Below are 15,000 nucleotides of genomic sequence, written 5' to 3'. Positions count from 1 at the left end.
GTGCGTAAAGTAATGCATGCATTGCAACCACTTTTGCAATGAGATCATTCTACTGCAGTCAAATTTGTAAAAGTTGTGTTTTTCAATTTGTACAACAATTTGTTGTTTTTTCACTCCATCTGACAATAACCTGTTCATTTAGGTTTTTTCTTTTTTAGGAACAAATTGCTCGAGGAGAACCAAATATGTCGACAACTGCCCTTGCTCTCCAAGAATCAACTACTCTAGTATGGATTACTATGAATTATGACTCTAGTATGGATGATGGTTATTATTCAAGCGACTATGAAAGTGAACTGTGTGTTAAGGAAGACATAGTCCATTTTGGAGCAACATTCAACCCAATATTCTTCTCTGTTGTGGTGGTCCTCAGTCTGCTCGGCAACATTCTGGTTCTGATGATTCTGGCCAAGTACGAGAACCTCAGGTCTCTCACCAACGCCTTCATCCTGAACCTGGCTGTGTCGGATCTGATTTTCACTGCCGGCTTGCCCTTCTGGGCCTACTATTACGTGTACGGCTGGAATTTAGGGGAGCCCGCCTGCAAGATGGTTTCGTTTTTCTTCTACGTGGGCTTCTACAGCAGCGGCATCCTCCTCATCATGATGACTGCCCACCGTTACATCGCCGTGGTGCGTCCCCTGTCCCAGCTCCTGTCCCCCACGGGTTTCTCCAGCGCCCTGGCGTCCTCGTTCATCTGGACCCTCAGTGCCCTGGCAGCCACGCCCGCCCTGGTCTTCACCAAAGTCCTGAACCAAACTCACTGTGATTACGAAGACGACAAGTGGCGGTTGATAGGAATCTACCAGCAAAATATTCTCTTCTCGGTGACTTTGTTGGTCTTCTGCTTTTGTTACTCTCAGATCTTGTGGCGGCTGCTGCGCACGCCAGTGCGGAGGAGAAGGCACAAAACCCTGAAGCTCATCTTCACGCTCGTCGTCGTTTTCTTTGCGGGCTGGGCGCCGTACAACGGCGTCATCTTCGTGATGTCGCTGTCATTCGGGCCGGCGGCGACGGCCGATTCCGCCGCGCTCTCAAACCTGTGCCAAACCCACAGCAAGCCGCTGGACTACGCTTTTTACATCACCCGGCTCATCGCCTTTGCCCACTGCTGCCTCAACCCCCTGTTCTACGTGTTCGTAGGAGTCAAGTATCAGAACCACTTGAAGAGGATGCTGAAACACTGGGACCTCGGCAGGGACCGCTTCCGCAGCCGGAGCAGCCGGAGTAGCCGGCACACGGTCACATCCCTGACCAGCGGGGAGGAGTTCTCGGTGTAGTGGACTCGTGGCGGCTTCTTTCAACAATCCAACGAGGCTTTTCTACACAATCATTCAGCCTGTGTAGCCTGTTTCATAGCCAGGGGGTGTAAAGTAACAAAGTAAAAATACTTGTGTTTTTTTGGGGTGTATCCATACTTTACTTGAGTTGTTACATTTCCGGCCGAATTTTACTTTTACTTCACGACATTCAGCCCAAAAAAGTTGACTTTTGCCCCATTTCATTTCCCCTGAACAAAATGAAATCGGAGGATGGTGTTCGTGAAAGGCAGCTACATCTTCATCTCAAACGAACACAGTCCACGTTCAGAGTTGCCAGGTCTGCGGTTTTTTAAAGCAGGTTGTAGTTTTTGTTTGTTTTTTTTGTCCGTGGGTTTGGTTCAGTTTAGTTTAAACAGGTTGTTATTTTATCAGTTTTTTATCCGTGGGTTGGGTGATGGCCGGGTTTGTCATGGAGACCTGGCAACCCCGCCCGTGTTCGGTTTAGTTTAAACAGGTTGTTTTGGGGGGTTTTTTGTCCGTGGGTTTGGGAGACGGCTGGGTTTGTCATGGAGACATGGCAACCCTGCCCGTGTTCAGTTTAGTTTTTGCGGCATTGCTATCGAACTAGCACAGGCGTGTCCCAGAGAGCCACCACGAGAGCAGCGTGTTGGCAAGCCACGCCCACAGCGACAGCCACCTACGGCACCTGCACCTGCACCTTCACCTGTACGGAAAAATATGGAAATATTGGCAACCAGGATAAAATCAGCAGAATGAGCTCTGCAAAAAAAGCTCACCTAAGACCTGCACTCAAGCAGTATTCGAATGAGTAACTTTCACATTTACCAAGGTACCAGTGCATTGCACTGCTGCCTCACAGCAAGAAAGTCCTGGGTTCGATTCCTGCCTGGGGAGCTGTTGGCACCGTGCTCCGGGCGAGTTGTCTCCCAAATAGGAGCCTTTCTGTGTGGAGTTTGCACGTTCTCCCCGTGCTGCCATGGGGTTTCCTCTACCTAACCTCAGTAAGGAACCCCACCAAAAACATGCACTCATCGTCTGACCAGCGATGGACACTCGTCCCTGGGCACGTCAACGAATGCTGCCCACTACTCCTGGCTGCCCCCCAGAGGAAGGACAAGCCAGGATGGATTAAATGCAGAGGTCTCATTTCACCGTCCAAGCGTGTGTTGTGTGATAATTAAAGATTCTTATTTTTTCACGGCACGTTCTCCTTATGATGAACTTTCATTTCTTGTTTTTGTTTGGTGATAGTTCTGTTTTTCCTACACATTATTATATCCTTTGTTTATCTCAGCAATTTATTGAGTTTAATAAGACCAGCAAATTATTTTAGGGTTTTGTGTGATTTGCAGATATTTCGAACATGATTGTCATCATCGATGTGTGATGTATGATGCTTTTAATTCATTAAATTCAAAGTCATTTTTATCTATTCCTGTGCTTTAGTTTGTTTGTATTTTTAGATCGAATCCTTTGAAAGTGAAATTACAAACCTCCAGCCAATTAGAAACACAACTTGTTGATTCCTACAGAATCTACAGACGGTCGTCCTTGCTACCATCTGGCAGACGATGGGGAGGAGGGGCGTCATGCCCGCGCGCCCCACCACATTTTTGATATGTGGAGTTTTGATGCAAAGAGAATGTTGCTCACCGTTGCTGCCCACTCGGACCCGTGGTCAACCGCACTGCGACGGGGGGAAAGTAGGACGTTCCTCCCGCCTTTACTTGGAAATAGGTGAAATAAGAGAAGTGAGCCGTTTCAGAAATTGAGGAAACGTGCATCTTGCATGCGCACGCGCTGGCTCCGCTCACTCCCTCCCTCCCTGTCTTTTTTTCCCCCCTGGTTCTCTGTAGTTCAAAACCACGTTAAATGTGCTAAAATATATAATGATCTACCCAAAGGGGGTGTTGTTCACCCCCCTACCCCCACCACCAACAGAATTTTGGCCTTGCATGACCTCCCTGCACTGTACAGGAGCATGGCCATCACTACACTTGATTACACCACTACACACAAAAACCTACATTAAATAGTGCACTATTCCACAGAGCGCTGCTATTCAACCAGGACCTATACACAGATCTCACTTTACATTTGTGTACTGCTCTCCTATTCCATTTTTATTCCTTATTTGTCTCCTTATTCTTACTATAGTTTATTTATTTATTTATTTTTTTGATAAGGCTTTTCAGAGCTGTCCTGAGCTGATCTACTTATATATAAAAAAAAAAAAAAAAACCTGATACTGAACTGAATAACATAGACACCAAGGCGTTCCTGTGACTCAAGGAACTCAAGGAAAGAGGAAGAACGACTGGTTTTGCTCGTTATTAAATGGTGCCACTTCACAATCGGGGTGAGTCGTTATTTCTGCGCCCTCAGACACAATTTTACTATTGTTTATTTAAAATATTTTTGATAACTGATGGCTAAACATGCTTTTCTGCATGATGTTTTCTAACTTTTTCTTTCATTTAGAGACTGTAGGCTAATTGAGACTTAACAATCTTCCACTCCGCGTCCACGTTTTCAAGAGCCTCTAGACATGGACCTTGATTGTGATTTTGCGCCTGTTTCCTATGAAGACGCTTGCAACTACACGTTGAACGGCACCGTGGAGTACTCCGGTGACGGCGGGGGAGCGGAGTATCTCTGCCCTCATACGCTGGACTTCGGGACGATCAACGCGGCCCTCTTCTTCCTCATCTTCGTCCTCAGCGTCGTCGGCAACAGCCTCCTCCTGTGCGCCCTCGTCCGCTACGAGGACCTGAAGAAGGTCACCAACCTGTTCATCCTCAACCTCGCCTGCTCTGACCTGGTCTTCACCGTCACCCTCCCGTTCTGGGCCGTCTACCACCTCTGGCACTGGGTCTTCGGCGACTTCGCCTGCAAGCTTCTGACCGGCGCTTATTTCGTGGGGTTGTACAGCAGCGTCTTCCTCCTGACGGCGTTGACGCTGGACCGCTTCGCCACAGTCGTCGTCCAGTGGCCGAACCAGCTCGCGAAAAGGCGGGGGATCGCCGTGGGAGCCTGCGTGGCGGCCTGGGCGGTGAGCGTCGCCGCCTCCCTCCCCGACGCCATTGCCTCGAAGGCGGAAGTCCATTTGCACGGGTACCTGATGTGCGAGGCCCCCTACGTCAGCCAGGAGGGCAAGGAGGACGCGGTGGGATATTACCTCCAGGTGGCCCTGCTCTTCATCCTCCCCTTCGCCATCATCGTCTTCTGCTACGCCGCCATCCTCCGGACGGTTCTGCAGACCACCAGGAAGAAGCACAGGACGGTGGTGGTGGTGCTGTGCATCGTCGTGGCCTTCGCCGTTTGCTGGGGACCCCTCAACGTGCTCATATTTATCAGGTCCGTGCACAACCCCGAGTGCGACGCGAGCAACCGCTTCGACCTGGCCTTCGAAATATGCCGCCTTTTGGCCTATTCCCACTGCTGCGTGAACCCCTTCCTCTACATGTTGTCGCGGACGTTCCGGGGGCATCTGCTCAACCTCGTCCGCTGCGGAGACGCCCACGGGAGGCGCAATGGCGGGAATAGAGCCAGTCGCCAAAGCCTTTCCAACTTTAGCCCAGATGAGGCTGCGAAGGTCCAGCCTGCAGAAAACTGCCGCAGTTTGGACATGTTGGAGATAAAGGAACTGCTGTGAGGTGCGTTCACATCATTCGTATCAGACCTGAATCATTCATAGATGTATGAAGGATGTGAAACATGATATGATTCATGTTTTTTTCGAAACATAATATATGGTCAATCTTATTAAGCGAGAGGTTTTATCATATTTTCTCATATTGCCATCTCATTATACTCTCCATGCACATTACCCAATGGTAATTAGCATTCACTTGTACTTGTATGAGGATGAAATTTACAGATAAAGTTATTTTGGTATAGAGATTTGAAGCAACGATTTAATTGGAAGATTCTGAACCAGAATTTTACATCCATGGAAGGCAGAGTGTGCAGGAATGACGGCAACAAACTCCTTTATAATTAATTGCGGTAATCCAATTTATACTCCAGTAGGAATTCTCCATTATATGTAATCTCACTATTCTCTGACCCAATCAATGGACAGAGTGAGACACACACGCACGCACACACACACACACACACACACACACACACACACACACACACACACACACGGTCCTGATGTGTGTGTGAGGGTGTGTGGGCTGATCGGGTACAGCTCTGTAAGCTAATGTTACAGCACTTATATCTGTCTCTTGGGGTAGATTAAGCTTAATTAACTAAGCCATCCAGCATGCTTGGATGATTGGCTACATGTCAAGGGCAGAGCAGTCATTGGTGTGTGCTCATATTCCCTGCCAGGCACTTGGGCAGCGTTTTGCAGGTATTGTATGTGTGTGTGAGTGTGTGTGTGTGTGTGTGTGTGTGTGTGTGTGTGTGTGTGCGTGTGTGCGTGAGTGCGCTTGCGTGTGCTTGCGCGTGTGTGCGTGTGTGTCTTATTTGTCTTATTTTGTGTTTTTAATGATCGCAAAGGTAACAATGTTAGGCCCAAAATTCACGAAAGGTTTGAAGTTTCTGTCATGTGCCAAGCTGCTAATTTTTTGAGCATGTTAATTTACTCAATTATACTTACTCAGTTATTTTCGAGGAGGGTGCAGCTATGATAAGATCTAAGATCATAAGATAATAAAACAGATAAGATAACACGTTATTAATAGTTTATTTATGACGCGTTATTAACAGTACAAAGTAATAACAAAGCAAAAATAACACCATTAATTAATTCATTAATTAACACCTTACATTACTTATTTTAGAGACCAAACATACACCTCAGCCAAGGCACAATACAGATTTTTGGCTATTGTCTCTTCAAAACCGCCATGGAAATTTGGACTATATTATCTAAATGAAAAGTATCTCAATTAAAAGCTGACACCCGTGCACTATTAAAATTAGATCTTAGATTAGATCTGCATATCTTAAGGTTTCAAATGAGCCTAGTTGTCCTGCTGTGGGTAATGACATTTTCAATTATGACATGTTCATGGGGTAAGATGTCTGTTTTGGGATTGATGGCTGTGTCTTAACAGCCCGTGGTGTTTTACAGCGATGCCCCAGCATGGAGAAAGTTAAAAAACTTCAAGATTCATTTAGAGTATTTTTTTTTTTCCTACTCTTGTGAAACTCATGCGGAAATGCAGAAATGTTGAATGTCAGCGCCCTGTTTCTTGTGACAGGGATTGTGAGAAACAAGAGAACATTTTATGAATCATCATCATCATTTGCCTTCTTAGGAAATGAAGAGTAAATATATAATTTATTTGCAAGAAAATAACTAATGCACTGCAAAGAGCTAAAACAGAGAAATAAATTCCGCAATTGCTTCAGTGCGATGCATAGGCCCAAGACTTGCTATTACTTATCTTGGAGCTGAGACAACCTGTTTCCCCAGACTTGAACATTTTCTTTGCAAATGATGTTGTTGTTCGATGTTTAGCCACGAGCTAAACAGCTGTTGTTGTTTTGCTGTTTTCCTGTGGTACTCGCCTTCTATGGCCCTCGCATTCCCACTCTGCTCTCCTCTTCTCCAGGGCAACTCCCCCTCCTATCTCACAGTGATATCTTTCTTTAATTGCAATGATGTGAAATGATAATTACTGCAACCATATGTGAAACTAATTGATGCCTTGGATGTGTAAATGCGGGTACTTTGTGCACATTGCTAATAAAAATGGCATTGCCTGTTAATAAGGACTGTCAGGGATATGCACGCAAATCAATCAAGCGTGTCGCAGCCTATATCTTTACAAACAAGAGCGTGTAACTCATAATGCACAGACATACAGGACTTAATCCACATCTGACATTTAACATATTCCATCTAGCTGTCGTGGTTTGGCTAAATTTGTCTTGGGGATTTAAGATAAATTGAGCATTGTGAGTACATGAATAACATATCATTCAAATATGTTGATAAGAAATGTGAATTTTCATGTTATTTTAGGAAATTAAAAAAGAATCACATACGCACTAACTCCTGGTGATTTTAATTTGCAATTTCAACTTTCACCGCTAGAGGGCACATGAGTATTTATTGCTGCGACTCAAATAAATAATAATAATTGTGTCATTGTGTGAACCTGATTGGGACACATTTTACCAGACACATTAATAAAAATTAAAAAAAAAACACACACACACAAACACACACAATCAAGAGAAAATATGATCCAACGGCGAATATTTGAAGCTCCTTTGAATCCTTTTTTTCCCCCCCAATTTTCTTTACTTACTTGGCATTGTGTTTTTTTCTATTCTGTGTTTGGCCTTTGCATGCGTGCCCCAGCTGTATAATAGATCAGTAAAAACAAAACAAAAGAAAGCAGCAACAAAAAGCAGGATCATTGTAACCCTTTTTTTTTTTTTACTTGCTGTTGGCAGCTTGCAAAACACTGTGATCAACTACCATGGAGACTTAATTAACATATTAAACATCTGTCCCTTTCACACCAGGCCTACTGTACGGTCTTCCTCCGCTTCAGACAGACAGTTGATAATAGACATATGCGTCCCGATGTTTTTTCACAAAATTCCCTCACATACCCTCCTCCCGCTTTTGGACTTTTTTGAGTTGATTTCTCACTTTTTACAGTGGCCTTTTGAATTCGCCCAGGAATCCCCTCCACCGGCCTTGCAGGGCGGCCTTCCGTTGTTCATGAAGCCGTCGCTGCTTTCACCGTCAGTATACCGCGCTCCCTTTTTTTAACGGTCCTCATTCGGGACAAGCTGTCGTCTCCCTCCGACTCACCGTCTTCCCAGGTCGCCGCAAACACCCGCCGCTCGTCTGTTCCCCACCTCCTCCCTATTGTTTTAGTCGTTTAGAGCCCTCTTTTTGGCCAGACCCCGACCGAAAGTGGACCGAAGTGATTTTCAATACCACGGTGCATGACTAATGGCAGAAACATGTTAAAATCATTGCAGAAATGTCCTTGGGAAGACAAATGAATTTTCAGCAGAATAATTAACTTAATTAACAAATTTGCATGCATATTCATCAGGGCCATTGAAGTCTTTCCAGCTCAGCTTGATGAACGTTACTGTGTAATAACCAGCTCATTTACATTCTGCTATCCAACGCCATTTGTGTGGATTACGGGGGGAAAAGGCAACGCGCATCCGCGTTTATGCACGCGTAGTTTGGGCGTGTCGGCGTGGATGTGCACCCGCCCGGCTCCATACGTATGTGAGCACATTCCCTCTCTGCTCATAACGTGTCACCGGGCGAAGCTTGATAAATTGATTTGACGTGGCGCAGGTACGCCAGGTACACACCCCGTGATCGTCCCCAGCTGCCAGTCTCCAGCTGCCAAACATTTCTTTTTTGTAGACGTACGCACACACACACACACACACACACACACACACACGCACACATGCACACACACACAAGAAATAAACTTCCTGTGAATGTGACTGGAAAGGCCCGAATCTACACCAACACACACACACACACACACACTTAATGTGTTAATCTGGTTGTGTACGTGTGTGTGTGTGTGTGTGTTTGCATGTGTTACACCCCTATCTCCTTGTATCTCCCCCACCCCCTTCCTCCACCACTCCCCCCACACTCCCACACTCCCACCCCCACCCCCACCCCCCCGTTCCCTCTGGTGGGCAGTTCTTGGCACTGATCCGCAGTCGTAAAACTCTCCTGGGTTGCCAGACTGTGTGCTGTTAAAAACGCAACCCCCCCTCCCCTCCCGAGTACCCTCGCCGTACCCCCGCCCTGTCTCTGCAGGGCAATCTTTAAAGGCAGCAAGGTGTGACGGCACAGACTGGCAGCTTGGCAGCCATGCCCGAGGATACCAGCACTCCGTCAGCCGTGAACGGGCACCATTGCACGGGCTCGCCTAACTAATGCACCCGCCGTATACATGTGCCATTCTCATGCCTCATCTGTGCCAGCCATAGACAAAGGAATTCATTAAAACATCTCACATGGTGTGTGTTGTTTTTTTTTTTGTTTTTTTTTTTGCGGGGACATAGGTAATTATGAATTTCATAGGAGCTAAGGTAATCCGGGGAGAGATTAGACTTGGGTAAAGTCGATTAGATTCACTAGGCCACGCGCGTGTGTGTGTGTGTGTACGTGTGTGTGTGTGTGTGTGTGTGTGTGTGTGCCCTCGATCCGGTCGGCCGGCGAACGGAGTGAGAACTTATTTCGCAGGTGCCCCGCTTTGGATATGTCTCACTTGTTATAACAGTGTATTTTCTTATTCTTATCATGACCCCCCACCACCGCCGCCGCCGCCGCCGCCGCCGCCGCCGCCGATGCCACACACACACACACACACACACACACACACACACACACACACACACACACACACGCAAACACACTCACACACAGACGCGCACGTTTTCCCCTCTCTAATTTGAGAAACTGCGTGCTGTAAGACGCGCAGCCATCCCAGTAGGTTGCATCTCATCCTGTCAGCAAACTGCTGCTCCTGCACCCTGCTCCTTCCAACACAAGGAGGGAAGTGGGCAAATACATTTACACCTTCGCCACATCCAATATGGTGCATTGCCCTGAGATTTTGCAATAGCAATTATCACGTTGATTTAAAATATATTAAAAAAAAATCAAACAGATGAGAGGAAAAAAAAATTAAAATAAAAATAAAAAACAACATTGCCCAACACATTAAACTTGTGATATTCAGCATAAATTTCCCCCATTCATTTTGGGCTATTTTTTCCGACGCCCTTATACGCCGGCATATGTGTGACACTCGGAGCTGCTACCATAGCTGGAAGTGTGAAAAATAATTGTTGCCGCTATCTGTCTTGTGTGTTATGACATGAAGGCGCTTTTTCGGTGATGAAAATGGCGTTTCGAGATTGTTCTGACATATCGTCGACCGCGCGTCAAGCGGCTCCCCTTTCGAAAGAAAGAATCATCATTGTTCAGTGAATAGTCCCTTGAATATTTTCGCCCGTAACGAGCTGGATATACGCTCACGATGGGCCCGTTACTTTTAAGAGTGTGTAATAATTAGCGAATAACGGTCTAATTTATCGCGTTTGTCTGACCCTCTTTGTTGTGAGGATGCCACTGAAGCAAGACAAACACCAAACACAAACGCTGTGGACCATTAAACTGACCTTCAAACGGGGAAGGGGGGGGCCTGATAAAAAAAAGAATCAAGCGGCTGTCACCACGCTGCGGGGAGAACTGGCGGAGCCACGGCAGCTCGTTTCCTCCCGTGACCAAAATTATTATTGGGTTGTTTTTTTTAAATAAATAAATAAAATGCGAACGATCGCCCGACGCGTAGTCCGCCCATGTTCTGTGGTCACCTTTGAAGTGACGCTCAATGCCCAAGCGAGAAAAACCCATGAAAGCCGGAGCCCGCTCCGTTTCATGAGGGCCGATCACACGACGGCGACAGAAGCGCGAGGGAACGTAAACACCAGACGCCGCCCGCCCCGCGGAGCCACTTTGTCGGCCTCCGTCGGGCGCGCTTCCGCGGCTCAGAAAGGCGAGGTGAGGGGTCGGCCCGCCGACCCGCGGCGACGCCGCCGACCGCCGAGGAGGAAGAAGGGACGGGGGGAAGGTTTGCGTTTGAAAAAGATCTCAATGGACTGACACGGACGGGAGAAGGGAATCAAAACCGCGCCCGCCCGACTCGGCGGGAAATGAAACATGGTCGCGTCGTTCGTTTTTTTTGACAATAACCACATGAACGCCTTGGAGTGTTGTCGGGATTAACGGCGTAACTTCCTTCCTGCGTTCCTTCCTTGTTGTTGGGGTGGGAGGGGGGCGGCGGGGTGTGTGTGTCTTTGTGTGTGTGTGTGTGTGTGTGTGTGTGTGTCTGTGCGTGTGTGTGTGTGTGGGGGAGCGCCTGCGACGACGCTGCCGTTTGATGCTACAATTGATGGGAAAGTTCTGAAGAAAGTCCCAAAGCCTCGGAGGAATTTGATTACCTCCATCCATTATCTGCACAGTGAGCGATCGCGAGGCTCGCCATCTGTCATCCGTTTCATTTGCATCGTCAACACCTGCCCTGCCTGTTTATGCCTTCGCCGTTTCTTTTGTTTTTTTGGTTTTTTGTTTTCATACGCCGCCTTTCATGGCGGGGAGGGGGATATATATATATATATATTTTTTTTTTTTTTTACTTTTCATACTAAATGCATTAATTCCACGAGTTCAAAGAACATATTGAACGCGAGCAACTTGGTTTATGTCTAATAGCATTTGGAAACTTTCCGTTTCATTGTCGCAGATACGCGCGCACACACACACACACGCACACACACACACACACACACACACACACACACACACACACACACACACACACACACACACACCCACGCACACAAACATGAGCCTGCACACACACCCACACGCACCCACACACACGAGCAAGCGTGCACACACATGCACACACACAACTTACTGGTTGTCAAAATATTTCAGTATGGACAAAAAGATAGATAGATAGATAGATAGATAGATAGACAGATAGATAGACAGACAGATAGATAGATAGATAGATAGATAGACAGATAGATAGACAGACAGATAGATAGATAGATAGATAGATAGATAGATAGATAGACAGATAGATAGACAGACAGATAGACAGACAGATAGATAGATAGATAGATAGATAGATAGATAGATAGATAGATAGATAGATAGATAGATAGATAGACCACACACACACACACACACACACACACACATGCTCTAGCCTCCTGTCCATAACCAACGCGTTGTGGTGCGTGCACACTGTACCACTTTCCCCTCCCTCCCTCCCTCCCTCCCTCTCTTTCTCTCTCTCTCTGTTTCTCTCTCTCTCTGTTTCTCTCTCTCTCTCTCTCTCACTCCTTCCATCCATCCACCCCCATCTATCCATCCCTTGTCCCATATCCCCAGGTGGTGCTGACGGCTGCGGGGCCCATTAGCGACAGAATTCCTGCCTCCAGCTCACCATGCGTGTCCCGAGTGACACATTTTTGGACCGGCACCAATAGCCTCCACCACTCGGCACGCGGCTCACCTCCCTGCGCGAGCGTGTGTGTATGTGTCTGTGTGTGTGTGTGTGTGTGTGTGTGTAGGCGGGTGGGTGTGTGGGTGGGAGGAATGTGTGTGTGTGCTCATGTGTGTGTGTATATATATATATGCATGAGCCTGCGTGTGAGAAAGACAGAGTGGGTGAGAGTGAAAACGAAAGAGAATGGGCAATAGAGAGGGGGGAGAGAGAGGGGGGGGGTGGGGGAACAGAAGGGGAAACGGAAAAACGGAGAGACGGTGAAGGAGGGGTGAGAGAAAATAAGGGGGAGACACGGGGAGAGTGAGAGAGAAAGAAAGTAGAGAGATGATGAAGGAGGTCGAAAGAAGTGGCGACAGCGAGGGAGGGAGAGAGAGAGAAGTGAGAGATGGGGGAGGCCCTAAAATGGCTCAGGAGCCGCTTTAAAGGCGGTTTGGGACAGATTGGCGATGGCGGGATGCACCGGAATACTAAACGGAGGTGAAGACGACGCGCGGCACGGAACCGAGGGAAGCGTAGGAGATCAAGCGGAGGAGAGACGTCACGCACGCTCCGTCCACGCCCGCCGCGCCCCTTCTCACAACCCGATCTCACAAACAAACCTCCGATAGGCCGACGCTGAGCCGCTTCACCCAGAGTTGGGGGAGCAACTCGGGAGGTTCTGCCTTAAAAGTACGGATACGCACAAAACGACTCTGGCAAAAGGGCTGAAAGTGCCACGTCCGCTTCGGTAAAAGTAGATACGCACGCTCTCCTGGGGGCACGTCGGGGGCCGAAGGTCAGAGTGCTGGTCGTATTCCGCCTCGCACCACGCGGGCGGTTTTGCACGGCGCCCGCCGGAAGTGTAACTCCGTTGCCGGTTACCCCTCTCTCTCTCTCTCTCTCTCCGGTTGTGTGTGGCCTCGCGTTCCGGCCCTCTTGGTATCTCACCGTCTCTCTCCTCCCGTGTTCCCTTGTTCGTCCTGCGGATGTCCTCGTCACGCCGCAGTGTGCTGACTTCGTCCCCCACCCCGCTCCGTCCCTGTCAAATTATCAGTCCCTCGCGAGGGCCGTTGCCCGCATGGCCTCGATAGATTCAGATGTAAATCCCGATCGAAAGAACGCGGCACGGACACAAATGCTCATTTTCAGAAACGCAAGGTACATGGATAAAAGTCCGGATAAAATAAACCAGAGCAACAGGTTGGAAATGTGGAGCAGCTGCTTTGAAACGTGGTGGAGTAGACGTTGGAAGCCAATACGCCGCGCAGGTACTTGAAAAAACGTACTTAAATCCAGTACTTTTTTTTTTTTTTTTTTTTTTTTTACTCGTATTTTGGTACTTTCCAACGCTGATCTTTGCCGAGGTTAACCGCCGCTAAAATAAGCCTGCAGTTGATATTTTCAGCATCCACACATGCAAGCTAACACCTTGCGGGGAAACTTGCTGAACATCTGTCAGGGGAAGGAAACTGCATAAGATATAACAGAGCCTACCTACAACTCTTTGAAATTTTTGATATATATATATTATATATTACTAAATATATATACAAATATTATATGAATAAATGTATTTTTAATATTACTTCAGCCTATATTTATAGCTGTATATACAGTATATATATATATATATATATATATATATATATATATATATATATATATATATATATATATATATATATATATATATACATATACATATATATATATATTTAAATCACTGACAGGTGAAGTGAAAAAAAGGTGAAGTGATTATCTCGTTCCAATGGCACCTGTCAAGAGGTGGGATTTATGAGGCAGCAAGTGAACAGTCAGTTCTTGAAGTTGATGTGTTGGAAGCAGGAAGAATGGGCAAGCGTAAGGATCTGAGCCACTTTGACAAGGGACAAATTGAAATGGCTAGACGACTGGGTCAGAGCATCTCCAAAACTACAGGTCTTGTGGGGTTTTCCTGGTATGCAGTGGTTAGTACCTACCAGTGGTGCAAGGAAGGACAACCTGTGAACCGGTGACAGGGTCATGGGCGCCCATGGGCTCATTGATGCGCGTGGGCAGTGAAGTCTAGCCCGTCTGGTTCGATCCCACAGAAGAGCTACTGCAGCACAAACTGCTGATAAAGTTAATGCTGCTGTGATAGAAAGGTGTCAGAACACACAGTGCATCACAGCTTGCTGCGTATGGGGCTGTGTAGCTGCAGACCAGTCAGAGCGTCCATGTTGACCCCTGTCCACCACTGAAAGCACCTACAATGAACACGTGAGCGTCAGAACTGGACCATGGAGCAATGGAAGAAGGAGGCCTGGTCTGATGAATCACGTTTTCTTCTACATCATGTGGATTGGTCAGGCACCCATACGATGGAGCATCTGTGGGATGTGCTGGAACAACAAGCCCGATCCATGGGGGGCCCACCTCAAAACTTTAAGGACTTAAAGGATCTGCTGCTAACGTCTTGGTGCCAGATACCACAGGACACCTTCAGAGGTCTTGTGGAGTCCATGCCTCCATGGGTCAGAGCTGTTTCGGCGGCAGGAGGGGGAGCTACACAATATTAGTGGTTATTAGTGGTGGTTTTAATGTTGTGGCTGATTGGGGTATAACATATTTCTCAAATGCTTACGGTGCGAGGAGAACAAGTGCTCCATGTTTGCACTTATGAGGTGCTGGTTGACCAAGATTTG

At 47.2% G+C, this 15,000-nt stretch overlaps 2 protein-coding genes across 2 annotated transcripts; both read left to right on the top strand.

Annotated features, from left to right (window-relative positions):
• Nucleotides 1-257: 257 nt before the first annotated feature.
• On the top strand, nucleotides 258-1,280 carry LOC307237659 (chemokine XC receptor 1-like; the record flags this gene model as incomplete). The annotated part of the gene is made up of 1 exon (XM_080010419.1): nucleotides 258-1,280. One exon carries the CDS (start codon nucleotides 258-260, stop codon nucleotides 1,278-1,280), a length of 1,023 nt encoding a protein of 340 aa, XP_079866545.1.
• Nucleotides 1,281-3,831: 2,551 nt separating this feature from the next.
• Nucleotides 3,832-4,938, top strand: LOC307237657 (chemokine XC receptor 1-like; the record flags this gene model as incomplete). Its single annotated transcript, XM_080010414.1, has 1 exon — nucleotides 3,832-4,938. One exon carries the CDS (start codon nucleotides 3,832-3,834, stop codon nucleotides 4,936-4,938), a length of 1,107 nt encoding a protein of 368 aa, XP_079866540.1.
• Nucleotides 4,939-15,000: the final 10,062 nt, after the last annotated feature.

This window comes from Zeus faber, assembly GCF_960531495.2.
Source record: "Zeus faber genome assembly, chromosome: 12".
Taxonomy (NCBI): Eukaryota; Metazoa; Chordata; class Actinopteri; order Zeiformes; family Zeidae; genus Zeus; species Zeus faber.
The sequence above is the reverse complement of the archived record's forward strand: the minus strand, read 5'-3'. Positions and strand labels throughout refer to the sequence as shown.